This window comes from Centruroides vittatus, unplaced genomic scaffold, assembly GCF_030686945.1.
Source record: "Centruroides vittatus isolate TY-2023 unplaced genomic scaffold, ASM3068694v2 contig_559, whole genome shotgun sequence".
NCBI lineage: Eukaryota > Metazoa > Arthropoda > Arachnida > Scorpiones > Buthidae > Centruroides > Centruroides vittatus.
The window spans coordinates 49,322-63,801 of record NW_027122332.1 but is presented as its reverse complement, the minus strand read 5'-3'; the positions used below and the strand labels follow the sequence as shown (position 1 = coordinate 63,801).

Here is a 14,480-nt window from a genome sequence, read left to right as displayed (position 1 = left end):
TACAGTCACTTCTCGAGTTACGACCATTCGCACTTATGACGAAAAATTTCATTAAAAAATTTTTAAAATGTATCAATTTTTTATAGGTTTCGTGGAATATATATCATATACATATATATCTTGCACGCTTTTGGCGATTGATTGTGTCGTTTTTAGTTTTGTTGTGTAGTTAGTTTCCCTTTGCGTGTGCTTGTGTAAGATGGCTAACTGTTTTGTTGAAGTACAGTCACTTCTTGACTTACGACCATTTCGACTTACGTCCGAAGTTGTGGAACCGAACCCCATTGTAAGTCGAGAAGTGACTGTATTGACTAATGCAGGCATTACTTTGACCTTAAACTGCAGAATATATGTATATATTATATATTATTAAATATATACTTATAAATAATATATAAATTTAGAATTTATCAAATTTCTATTTATTAAAATATAAATAGTTTTACATGTAACATACAAAATTCATACAGGATAAATTCATATGTTGCAAGAATGCTATTATTTCTCAACAACAATCAAATGAACAAAATGATGAAACAAAAGTAATGAACATGAAGTACTGAACTTCAAAATTATCACATTGAAAAATCACTGGTAAGATTGTCATCATCAGAATCTTCCACACTAGAATGTTTTTGTATGGTTGAAGCAGATGATGGTTTCCAAGTGTAACATTTTATCATTGTTGCTTTTAAGAACTCAATTTTGTAGTTTAATTTTTATTAAATTTAATTGCAAAAAAATACATTCAACTGCTTGAATGAGGAAGCAATAAAAACATCTATTTACTGCCAAAGTAAAGTAGAAAAATATAGAAATATAGAATTAAAATGAATGTTTTCAAAGGTACTAAATTGAAAGGAAAGATATTAGGATTTCATAAATAGTACTAGGAAAATGGTGTTGGGTATCTTGGTACTGGAACAAGTAAAAAGATATTAGATTAGTACAAAAGTACTAGGTGAAACAACACTGGTGCTGCCTTTGTAGCCCCGATTCTGTTACCCGGCGTTGCCGCTAGAGGCGCCTCAATCTAGTTTCGCCGTTCCTTCCACTAGCTCTATAGTTCTCTTTTGTACTGGTGTTATACCATTATAGAGAAGTCTGTTATGACTTGATATCTTGTATAATAACAACTCAACCAAATTTAATTAATTAATGTAGTACCTTGTGTTGTTAAAAATGTTAATGCTTTAGATGCGCTAATGAAGATGGTATTAAAGTATTTCATAATTTTATATATATACAATTGATAAAAATATTTACTTTAATTTTTTTTATTGTTTTATATGATACAATATAGATATTATTATAATAAGTATTTTGTAATTCTACTGTAACTATATAAACAAATTCAACATCATTTATACTGATGTTTAGCAAGTCATAAATCCGAATATTGTTGCAGGTTTATCTCCATCCTTAGTTTTATATTTTGAACAAATTATACATCAGATATTTTTACAGTTAATGAAATTTGATGACAAAAAATTGTATCTATAATTTATTTAAAATATGATACTGAAGATGAAAACTGAACCCAACATATTTCATGAACTGAAATGTTTCCAGCTTTTGGAACATTAATATAAATGACTAATTTATAGCATGTTTGTGTTCCATTAATTATTTTTGAAAATGACAAGAGAAGTAAAAGAATAAATATTTATGTTTTTAATTAAAAGTTAATGTTATATATGATTTCATTCTTTGAAACAGAATATGTGAGTACTTAAATAAATTTTAATTTTTATAATGTTGAATGAAGAAATTAGAATCTAGGAATGATCATAATTTTATAAAAGCAAGAGTGGATAAATTTAGAATCGCATCACCATCTTGTTGCCATTGGCAACTGAACATGTATATGTGTGTGTGTACAGTACATATATATATACATACATACATACATACATACATATATATATTATATATGCATTTTCTCTGAAATATTTTAAAATTCTTTATTTGCTGTTGTTCATTGTACAGAATTAATGTGTGAAATTAAAATTCAATGATATAAAATAAATGAAATGTAAATAAACATAAATATCTGATTAAAAATATTATCAGTCTTCAAGAAAAAAGTATAAAAATTACTGCCCTGAAATAGTTTATAAAATATTTTAAAAAATTACTTGATAACTGCATTTCTTTTAAGAACTGTTATCCCTATGTTATCTGTATATGAACTAGTAATATTTTTAGAATTGTGATATTCATAATCAACTTAAATTGCATAAATATAATTTATTTTCAACAAATGGCTTAAATATTTCATATGGTTATTCAACAAATGGTTATTTAAATATTTCATATGTTTGTAACTATAATAAAAAAGATGCTATTAGCTTTGCCCAAAACCAGCAATAAAGAAATATTTAAAGTACTTCTCTGCTCCTTACCGACACTGGGTATTATAACTAACTTCAAAAAACGAACCTGTTACCGGTGTAAATCTTCTTATGAGCGTCTGGCTAACGTTTTCGAACCTAAAACAGTTCTTCTTCAGGCGAAGATGGAATAATTTAAAAGATAGAATAGAACGTTTCAAATCGAACCGCTTCGTCCAATTCCGTCATGGCTGACATGCGCTGTAGTGTCGGGGTGTTGGTTATCGTTTATGCGTGTCTAAAAGGATTTGCCAGGCCGATGAAATGTCGATCTCTTCTTTTTGGTTGATGCAGATATTATTACAGCTCGTTTTATATATAGCGACCGCTTCTAACCATTTTATATGTTCCGGGTGGGGCGTCGTTACGATGATTTTAGCCTTATCCAGTTCCGCGTTGATATCTTGATCAGACGCATATATACTTAGCGCCGTGTTGAGTTTCCGGTGCTGTAGGTCGGCTTGGTGTTCTTTTAATCTGGTCTTTAACGAGCGCTTAGTGGAACCGATGTAAACGAGTTCTCTTTGCCATCTGTTGTCCATTAGAGGGATAGAGTACACTCCGTACATTCTGTTGGGATCCAGAGGGTCTTTGCAATTTTTTAGGATTTCGGCTATTGTGGGGCCTCTTCGATATGCTATCTGCATCTGCTGTTTTTTGGCTATCTCTCCATGTACTCCTCTAACGTGCGGGTTGTATGTGATAGGAAGCCTTGCTAAGTCTTTTTTGTTAGCGCTACCATTTGCTTGTACAGTGGATGCGTTTCCTTGGTGTTGTCTGGTTATACGCTGTATAAGGGAAGGGTATCCGTGGTCTGTTGCGACCTTTTTAAGATAAGCTAGTTCTTTGTCTAGAGCTTTCTTAGTGGAGGAGTATGAGGTTGCTCTTCTTACCAAGGTTTTGAAAGCGGCTGCTTTATATGAGAACGGGTCGCAGGATCCCTTAGGTATGTATATTGGTGTTGCCGTCGGTTTTCGGTAGACGGACGTTTGGATCGTAGATGCTTCTATCTTGATGGCGATGTCCAGAAAGTGGGCTTCTGTGGTGCTTATCTGCTCCACATCTATGACCAAGCCATACGGGTTGTTGTTGACAGTTTGTATAAAGGCCGCTATATCAGGGTCCGTCTTCCATAGAATGAGTACGTCATCAATGTATCTTCTATAGAGCAAAAAATCCGGAAGATACCATGGGATGACTTTACTTTCCATCTGCCTCACCACCATCTCACATAGGTCCCCTGATACCGGGCTACCCATGGGGACGCCTTTTGTCTGTTTATAAATTGTACCTTTAAAAGCGAAGATCGAGTTGTAACAGACCAGATGGGCCATTTCTAGTATATGTTGGTGGAATGCTTGATCCTGAACGTATGTTATTAAGAAATCCCTGAGGGAGCAAAAAACTGCTGGGAGCTTCACCGATGGGTATAGTGATTTAAAATCAAGGACTGTGATAAGTTTCGGACACTCAGGTAGGTTCTTCAGTAGGCTTATGAGGTTTTCTGGGTTTGCAATGGTGTAAGGATTATCCTCCAAGCTTGGCGAAAGGAGTTGGTGGGTAGTCTTCTCTAGTTTTCTTGTAGGTGCTCTTGCTTTGTCTACTATTGGACGAAGTTGCTGGCCCTCTTTATGAGTTTTAGTGTATGCAAAGAGCTTAGGCGTGTCTGGTGAGTCTATTATTAAGTCTTGTAAGGCTAGACGTTTCGCTAACTTTGAGCCCGCAAAGCGTTTCACCCTATTCTGCAGTTTATCTACAATGTCATCGTTTTCTTGTTCACATTGGGTGATATTGATGTAGTCATGCAGTCCTCGCTGGTATGTGCTTCGTTTCATAATAACCAATGATTTCGATTTATTGACTCTGGTGAGGACAATATCGTTTCTTTTCATCCATTTGCTGGCTAGCCGTAGTTTTGTTCTTAACGCCATCATTTCCGGGTTTTCTTTGGCTCTTATGATTTTTAGTGTGGTTACCCATCTATAATACTCCTTTTGTTTATAGGGTAGGTTTTTTATTAGGAGCTCTAGGTCAGGAATTAGGTTTCTGGATCCTGTTTTTGGAGGCGGTAATGCGAAAGTTGGACCATACCCGAGTACATCTTCCACATACTTGGGCAACTGTATATCATCCCATACGGTGTAAGGGAAGGTTGAATGGCGGTGGCCTACTGGTGTTTGGAATCTTAAGATCCATTGCAGCTTTTTGTGGTAGCGCTCTGCTAGTTTGGCTTTTAATCTTTCTTGGATGGGAACTAACTTGGCATTTTCTTCAGCCAGTGTAGCTGGATCTACATTGAACAACGAATCCTCGGCCTGAATGAGATCGCTAAGTACTGAGAATAGGTGCTTCCTAGTCGACCTGATGGCCCTATTGAGGCATAAAAGCCTTACTTTCCTGACGAGCGGTTCACTGCCCGGTGGAAGGCGTATACGATAAAAAGACATGGGCATTGTTCCATTTTTTCTGCAATCTATAAGGAATTGAAGCTTAGCTCTAACCCTAGTGAGGCCGTTAGGAATTAGACAAAGCGGTTCGGTTTGAAACCTTCTATTCTATTTTTTCAAATCTCCATCTTCACCTGAAGAAGAACTGTTATAAGTTCGAAAACGTTAGTGAGACAATTGTGAGACGATTTTCACAAGGAACACCGGTAACAGGTTTGTTTTGGAGTTATAGTTATAAATCCCAGTGTCAGTAGAGAGTAAAGCAGTACTTTAAATAACAGTAAATAATGTGATACAATGTTAACTTAATCTCCAATTAATATTTTAAAAATGTAACTAAAAAAGTTCTTTGCTTATGTGGGTATCTATAGAACAGGCAAACAGAGCACTTGCCCTCCCCTAGGATCAAGTAAAAAATTTCACAAATTATAATCATAAAACTAATTGAGATATGTAAGCTTACATTTGATCATGGGATGTTTTGTCAGTTTTTTGTATTGATATAATAGTGTATTCTGTAATCTACTTGTGAGAAGAAACCCCAAAATTAAATAATTAAATAAAAATGTATTGATGTACTGTACTTATTTGATCCAGGCTTTGTCCCTTTCTGAAAAATTTTCTCTGGATGTCCGTGGTTCTTATATATACAATAGGAATGTAAAATGCTTACAATATTTGTTTTTGATCACTAAGCAATTAATATGATTATTAACAAACAGTTACTTGTGTGCAGCACCATATTACCTTCATGATATGGCATGGTAAATGATACACAGCAATAAAGGAATTTGTTAGGAAAAAGTACAAAATTCTGTGCTACAAATGAATAGTTCAAAATACAAATAAAAGTACAAAAAATGTACAATAACAGAAGGGCAGTTTCTTGTAATAAACTGTTACTCATGAAGTAAGATCATGATCTGAAGCTTAAAGAAAGTTGAGTAGGTGCAGTGTTCAGATTGTATGCTTGGGATTCTTATATTTTACCATTTACATTTGGCATATAACTTGAGGCTTTTCCTGTGTATCATTTTGATAAAAATGCTATATTAAGTTTTCAGGATGTAAGTAATAAATAAGCATTAGCCAATCAAAGTTGTGTTGATACATAGATTTATTTTATAAACTTCTAGCATTAAAAAATTAAGAGGAATTCTACTGGAAAACAATTAACCAGGGTGATATGCAGGATATGCCTGTATTTTTAGAATGACTTTTGTAAAATTTAATAGTTTTATAATTATTGATTTAATATTTTAAAACTTTTATTCATTTACTTTTCCACTCTGGAATTCATAAACATTTCTGCCCTTAATAAAACTTTAAAATTTATCTGTCTGATTAAGTATTTTAATTTATTTTCATTAGAAAAGCCATTCATCTGGTAATGTATTGTTATAAAAATTGAAATTATAAACTCATTCTGGGTATAGTAATTGTTATTTATAAATATAAAGTAAAAATATAAGTTAAATTTAGCTGATTAATTAGTATTATAATAAAATTGGAATTAAAATATTGATTTCAAAGTAGAATTCTTGCAAAATACTTAAAATTCAAAAGGAAAAACATATTGAAAAATCTATAAAAAATTTTAATCTTTCTATATTTATATCACAGTTAATAAATAAGTAAAAGATAGTGTATTATGTTAATCCATTAATCCGCTTTATATTGGTTAGAACTTCACAGAAAACAAACATGTTCTTAATATTTTACATTATACAGTATAATTTATATTGATGGTGGTAGATTAATTTTTTTTCATAGTAATGTGACACTGATCTGTCTGATTAATGAATTAATGAATCTGATCTGATTAATGAATTATAAGAATGAAAATCATAAATATTTAGTTAACTGTTTTAATCTAATTCTATGAAATTTATTAGTTTTTTTCTGATCTGATAATTAAATTAATTGATAAAGATTCTCTTCTTGCCAGCTAACATATAAGAACATCTAATATATGGCTTCCATAAATTTGCAGTGTCAATGCTAGAAGAAAGGACCAGTGCTACATGTTAAGAGCTTATAACACTATATGATAACTCAGATATTCATTTTAGAAATAATTAAGTTGAATTTTAATCAAAACAAGCAATAAAGAACAGTTCATTGATATATGAACCTAGGCATGCATCTGATATTAGATGCTATTGCCTGAATCGACCTCTCAAATTAATTGAATAAGTTAACTATTTATCTGAATTTAATATTAGAAATATATATTATTAAATATGATACATGTGATAAATTTATATTTTACTTGAAATATCAAGAATTTAACTTATTTTTTTATTTATTGTGACAAACTTTTCAGAAATGAATTTTAGTAGTGCATGAAAAAATGCCATATTTAAGTTCATCAGTAATTTTTATTTATTATTATTTTTTAATTTATTAAGAGATGATTTCAATGTATTCTACACAGCTGAAAATATTTTTAAATAACTGAAATTTTTTCCTGAAAATATACAATTCGATGATTTTGTATTCTCTGACTACTGTTATGCAAATGAATTAAATGAATCATTATTTGTTAAATTAATTAATTGTTAAATTAATTTATGATAAATTTTTTAAAGAATTTAAAATTTTACTTACTTTCTTGACTTGATAAAATTTTCATTATTTGTAAATATGTGAGTTAAGAAGATTTAAGGAAGTTATAAAATTAAATAGGTTAGAACTTTAGTTAAAATAGTGAATCAGATTTTTTGATTCATGTAGGTCAAGAATTTAAAATAATGTTATGTTCACTAAGTAATAAAATAAAATTTTAAACCAAATCTTTAACAGGAAAATCATCTTAAAATTCTATAATAAAATATTTTAATAATTACTTATTGATAAAAATCATTAGAAGTATCATTTAATAATAATTTTGTTATAAAATAAAAATTTAATAACAAAATCATTATTTCACAGTAAAACTGTTTTAAATTAATTGACATACTATTGCTAATTTTAAGCATTGAAGTGTTTTAGATTCAATTTATCTTAAGTCATGATGTAGTATATGAGATACATAGTTCAATTTATTATTTATCAGTATTAGCTGCAAACTATTTCCTTATAGGTGATAGAAACAGGACCATCAAAAACTTGGTATAGGGCTCAGAATAGTGAGCCCTTTTTTAAAGTGACCAGATTTTTTTTTGGCAAATCTGGAGACACATGTCAATTGTCACTTTTAAGGGTACACAGTAAGCATGCATGTATAAGTATTGTCAAATGGGTACTGTATGTACAGTACATACAGATGACTGAGAAATTTTAATTTTGATTGAACTCATTCACTGCAATCAAGTAGCTCTTCTCCAATAAAGTTTATAGCTACTTGCTTTTGGTGCTTTTTTAGCTATATTTTTTGTCCACATTTTAAAATTTGGTTACTTTTTGGCATTTCTTAAAAAAGTTGGTTACTTTATAAAAAATTATCTAGAAATTGTGAAGACATTGGACACATCCTCTAGCAGAAAAACTGTGACAGCAACAATATTACAGTAACCAGAAAGAAACAAAAAATAAAAAATAAAATAATAATAATCAGGTCATAAATACTAAAAACTACAGAAAACACATACTCAGGAGATACAACACTCACAAATGACATATGCAGAAAATGTCACGTCATGCCAGAAACTATACAACACATCACTTCTGGTTGCAAGCTCTTGGCACAGACAGATTATTTACATAGATACAATCAAGTAGCAAATATAATACACCAAGAACTTGCAAAGAAATACAAATTATTAGACACCTATGAACCATACTCAGGGGCGGACTGGCCATGTGGAAAATTCCACATGGGCCATATACAATTTGGGCCGTTTTTCTAAATACAGTATGTACAGTACATAATACATCATTTTGTTCAGTTTTATTTTTAAAAAATTTCATTTATTTTTTTTTCGTTAAGTAAGATAAATTTCAATTTTTAGGTGTAATATAGATATATGTGTAGGCCTTTATCGTTTTCTGGCCCTACCCGAGTCTGAAATTAAATTAGTCTGGCCGACCCGAGTCCAACACTACATTGGCCCGACTCGGCCCAAACGCAAAGCATTCTAGGAGAAAAATAATCAAAACAGACAAAATTGATCATTTGTTTACATTGCTAGAAACTATTCACCACCCGTATGAATCTTAATGCTAAACTTTGAAAACACGAGTTATTAGTTTTCCACCCAGCCACCAAAACGCTGACTGTAGTCATAACAGATTTAATGGCCAATTATATCATTTCCTTTATTTTAGGTAAGTAAAAATTTTATTCAATAATAATTTCTCTATATTCCAAATGATTTAATTAAAAATAATCTATTTTTAGGTTCAGCTAACTAATCTTTAGTTTGCCATTCACCCACGGTGGCATTGCTTGTAGATGGGCAACCTGTGGTGTTGCACAAAATATTACAAAATAATATAATGCTGTATAAAATAAAAATTTTAAATATTGACATCTAGTCGTTTGTAATCGTACTAAATATCAAGAGCCCGCTTCGTACATATATTCGACGCAACTAGAGTTGGCCCTTGGGTTGAGTCATTTTTGCATCTTTAAATATGAATAGAATAAAAGACCTTTTTTTTTATTTATGGGCTGGCCGGTAATAATTTTTTCCACAAAAATTTTAAGGCCAGTCCACCCTGACCATACTACAAATATATTCCACAGACAGTATTGGAAAACAACACACACAAAATGTACTATGACAGAGCCATAATCACAGATAAAACAATTTACCACAACAGATCAGACATCACACTCATTGACAAACACAATAAAATCACATACATTATGGACATAGCCATTCACAAAACACATTCACTGGAAAAATTAGCAAGTACACACACACAACTCAGCCAGGAAATAAGGCATCTGTGGAGGATGGATAAAGTGCTTATTGTACAGTACCTGTCGTTCTTTCCTGTACAGGTGTGATACCACACACACTACACAAAAGCCTGGGAACATTACAATTGAATAGAAATACAATAACGGGGACAAGATTGCATTCCAGGAACAAAACCAGGGATGCTTAGTTGCTATGGTTAGACAGTCAAAAACAGGGACTGTCTCCAGAAATCAGGGATGGATAGTTGCCCTACATTTTACCATGTTTTGAACAAGTGAAATACTGTATGTAGAAAGTTTTTTTTATTAATAAATAGCAATCTTAAATTTTTTGTTTGTTTGTTTTTTAGTAAAAATAACATAAATTTATAGGGGTATAAACTACAATAAGTCCCAGGTTTTCTGCTGTCCGGAAAAATCTTCAGTTTTCCCTATTGATTGCCCTAGTAGTATGATAGTGTGTACAAGAAAATTATTTTATTGTAATAAAGCTAGATTCTAAATTTTTTTTAAGATTTATTATTAAATGTTTATCTTCTTTTTGATTACAATGAAATAACCAAACCAAGTTTTAGTGATTTTGAACAACACTGATGAACTCGTTTTTGAAACTCTCTTTTCAGGAATGTATTAGAAGTCTAAATAGCCAGACCCTTATTATCTTTTTAAAGTAGGTTTAGTGTATGAAAGAAGCTAATGGATCATTCTTTCACTAAACCTACTTTAGTCTTTGAAAATCTGTGCGCTACCATGTGAACCAATTACAGTCCATTATTCTTACACCCCTTTTCCATTTACAGTTAACTAATTAACGATTCCATTTATTTGATAAGGTGTTAGGAGTGTGTTTATTCTCAGAATGGGACGGTAAACTAATTAACGATTCCATTAGCATTCTATTGATATTTAGAATGTACTTAAGTAAGCTTTTCATTTATTGAAATTCTTATTTCTAATGAAATTTTAAGTTGTTTTGGCGAATACAGTCAAGGTAAATCGGTTCCTTTGATGAATTCATTATATTTTTAACTATGGACGCCCTCAAATTTTATGCTTAATTTCATAAGTGATATGATAAATGTTTCAAAATGTCCGATAATTAACCTATTTTAACAGATATAAACAATTAATATTAAATAAAATAGTTTATATAAATAAGAACATTTGTTTCATGTTAAGCTGATTGTGAAGATGATACTGTATGTTTTAATTATATTCATAATATTTAAGCTTGGTAGTCTCTATCACGTTCCCAAATTCTGTTAATTAAAAACAAGATAAAACAGAATGACACGATAAACACGAACACCGCATTTTTAGGCGTCCTAAAAATGAAACTTCTCATTTAGAATATAAACTTGTCTTCATATTTACCAACGAAGTTTAATAATTTATTTGTATTAATATATTAATGAAAATTAAATAATATATAAACAAAACACAGTTTTGAAAAAAAATCGTAGTTTCCGATGAAACAGCTTGTAAATTTAATTGAGAACGATCGATGTTTAGTGTGAATTTTAGTCTTTAGTGGTTTCAACGAAACAAATCTTTTAATCCTTTTCAATGTCATGTTCACATTTTCAACAAAGTAAAACGGCTCGTTCAGACACATCTGGTAATTTAGTCGAGTGGCAAGTACTGTAATTTAGTTACTATGCCCCGTGCTGACAGCGAAAGGATTTAGTTCAGTAAATCATTCAATTGTATTTTTCCTTGTCGATTAGCTGTCCACCCACTGTTACTAACCTACAAAATACCTCCGGACAGAGTTATTTTTAGTCGAGTTCATTAGTTCGCTTTTTCCTGTGGCATTATAGAGCTAGATTGCCCACAAGGCACATGACACATATGTCTAGGGCCCGGAAATTAGAAAAAAATAAAGCAGTTTTTACCGTTGCAGTTGTATAGAGTGTATAAATAAATTCATAGCTACAATTAGACATTATTAGTTTAGCAGGTCGTAAAATTATGTTGAGAGCATACTATCATCTTTGCCCAGGGGCACGGAAGACCTTAATCCGTATAGAGCTAGTGGAACTGCGTTGAGCGCCACCTGTGCGCAAGCAAAAGAAACTTTTTCGGGAAAACACGAGCGTCTTTGGGTTAGATACGTACTGAGACGCGGTGCTTGTTTTTTGCCTGTGATAATGAAAAACAGCTTTCTGCCAACAAAACTTCAAAAAATAACTGTTGTGTGGTCGGTTGTAGTGTTACCTATATTACTGAGCCGCCAAGTACAAAGTTTTATTCGTTCCCGCGTGAATAATAGGCCTACCCTGGGACGAAAGAGAAATGGCTGACTGCAATTTAATTCCTGAGGTTAATTACATAATGATGTGTTGCATTCTAACCAATCTCCAATCTCCTGTTAACCTCAGTTGGCTCTATTTTAAATTTAGTTCTCTAATGTAAAGTTTAGTAATTTTCTTTTTTTATGTTATTTTGTTAATCTGACAGATATTAATTGGCATATGATGTGATATTTGAATTTACGAGATCTGTGGAAGAAAGGAGTAAGAAGCAAAATTAGTATTTTGAGGAAATGAGGATAAGAATTTCCCTATTAATACAATACTATTAGCTATTGCTATGGTCCTTATTGAAGTTCTTTTATATATATGGTTAGTTACAAATTTCATTATTTACCATGAAATAGATATATAGTTTACTTCTTCCACACCACCCTTTAAATTGTACAGAATTAAGAGTATAATAAATATAAGAATATGAATACTGCTCAGTCCCAATGATCTACAGTCACTTCTCGAGTTACGACCATTCGCACTTATGACGAAAAATTTCATTAAAAAATTTTAAAAATGTATCAATTTTTTATAGGTTTCGTGGAATATATATCATATACATATATATCTTTCACGTTTTTGGCGATTGATTGTGTCGTTTTTAGTTTTGTTGTGTAGTTAGTTATCCTTTGCTTGTGCTTGTGTAAGATGGCTAACTGTTTTGTTGAAGTACAGTCACTTCTTGACTTACGACCATTTCGACTTACGTCCGAAGTTGTGGAACCGAACCCCATTGTAAGTCGAGAAGTGACTGTATTGACTAATGCAGGCATTACTTTGACCTTAAACTGCAGAATATATGTATATATTATATATTATTAAATATATACTTATAAATAATATATAAATTTAGAATTTATCAAATTTCTATTTATTAAAATATAAATAGTTTTACATGTAACATACAAAATTCATATGTTGCAAGAATGCTATTATTTCTCAACAACAATCAAATGAACAAAATGACGAAACAAAAGTAATGAACATGAAGTACTGAACTTTAAAATTATCACATTGAAAAATCACTGGTAAGATTGTCATCATCAGAATCTTCCTCACTAGAATGTTTTTGTATGGTTGAAGCAGATGATGGTTTCCAAGTGTAACATTTTATCATTGTTGCTTTTAAGAACTCAATTTTGTAGTTTAATTTTTATTAAATTTAATTGCAAAAAAATACATTCAACTGCTTGAATGAGGAAGCAATAAAAACATCTATTTACTGCCAAAGTAAAGTAGAAAAATATAGAAATATAGAATTAAAATGAATGTTTTCAAAGGTACTAAATTGAAAGGAAAGATATTAGGATTTCATAAATAGTACTAGGAAAATGGTGTTGGGTATCTTGGTACTGGAACAAGTAAAAAGATATTAGATTAGTACAAAAGTACTAGGTGAAACAACACTGGTGCTGCCTTTGTAGCCCCAATTCTGTTACCCGTCGTCGCCGCTAGAGGCGTCTCAATCTAGTTTCGCCGTTCCTTCCACTAGCTCTATTGTCGTTAAATGCAAAAAGTTGGTGGAGCTCAATCACCCCCGTGCCTTTTGTCGAACATTTCTGAAATTTTACAAGGTGATTTGTGTATTAGGAGGATTGATGCTATGAAATTTTGGCGATTAAAGGTCGATGGAGTGGCGGGTGGTGTGTCATATCTTGAGTAGTGTTGGACTTAATGACGATTTTACTGGTTATTGGCATTTACAATTTTTTAAAATAAAATCCATTCCTAGCCTCAAAATTAAGCTTTTTGCCATTTTATAATAATTAAAAATATAAAAAGATTTTTAAATAAAATATTATAACAGATAGCGCCACACGCAGTTTTAAATGTTGCCGGAAAAGTTAAGCAACCCCGCTGGATTTTTTAAAATTAATTCGTTCTCATTTTTTGCAAAAACGATAATGTTCACTTTTCTTTCTTTCCGCTAGAGGCAATACAATCACAATAAATAATTGCTCTTTATTTAGTTCCTACCCATAACAAAACACTGTTAACCTCATGTTAAGTGTAAAAAATTCATAGTTTTCGAAATGATTTCTCAACTCTCACTTTCTACATTGAGTAGTTCGTTTCGAAGCACGTGTGTCCATCAGCGTAAAATCGTTCGCTTTTTTAATTAAACCATAAAAATAACTATTTTTTAAAATTAAATATTCCGTTACGACAACAATTCCTGGAAAGCTATCAAATGCTTGAAGCTATTGACACTGAACGGAAAAAATTGAATAAAACTACTGAACAGTAGTAGTTTGCGACTGACCAACAGCTTGGCTGCGTGAAGTTTTGCGTTCTTCTACATGTGATAGGAGCCAACTTCTCATAAAAGTTCTCCCCCTTAGAAAATTGCCCATGTTTTTCATTGCAGTCTAATGAGAAAAAAGAACTTAAACAGAAATCGAGAAACGTAAAAACCATTTACATTCGTGACTAACTTCGGTTGCAAGGATTCTCTGTCCATAGT

General features: G+C 31.5%; 2 protein-coding genes across 2 annotated transcripts in view; one reads left to right on the top strand and one right to left on the bottom strand.

Annotated features, from left to right (window-relative positions):
* Window positions 1-14,480, top strand: part of LOC136978849 (zinc finger protein 541) — an 81,771-nt gene that overhangs the window by 23,701 nt on the left and 43,590 nt on the right. The gene's annotated exons all lie outside the window — the stretch shown is intronic.
* LOC136978850 (uncharacterized) lies at window positions 2,615-4,846 on the bottom strand. Its single transcript, XM_067274671.1, has one exon. The coding sequence runs from the start codon at window positions 4,844-4,846 to the stop codon at window positions 2,615-2,617; it is 2,232 nt and encodes a 743-aa protein (XP_067130772.1).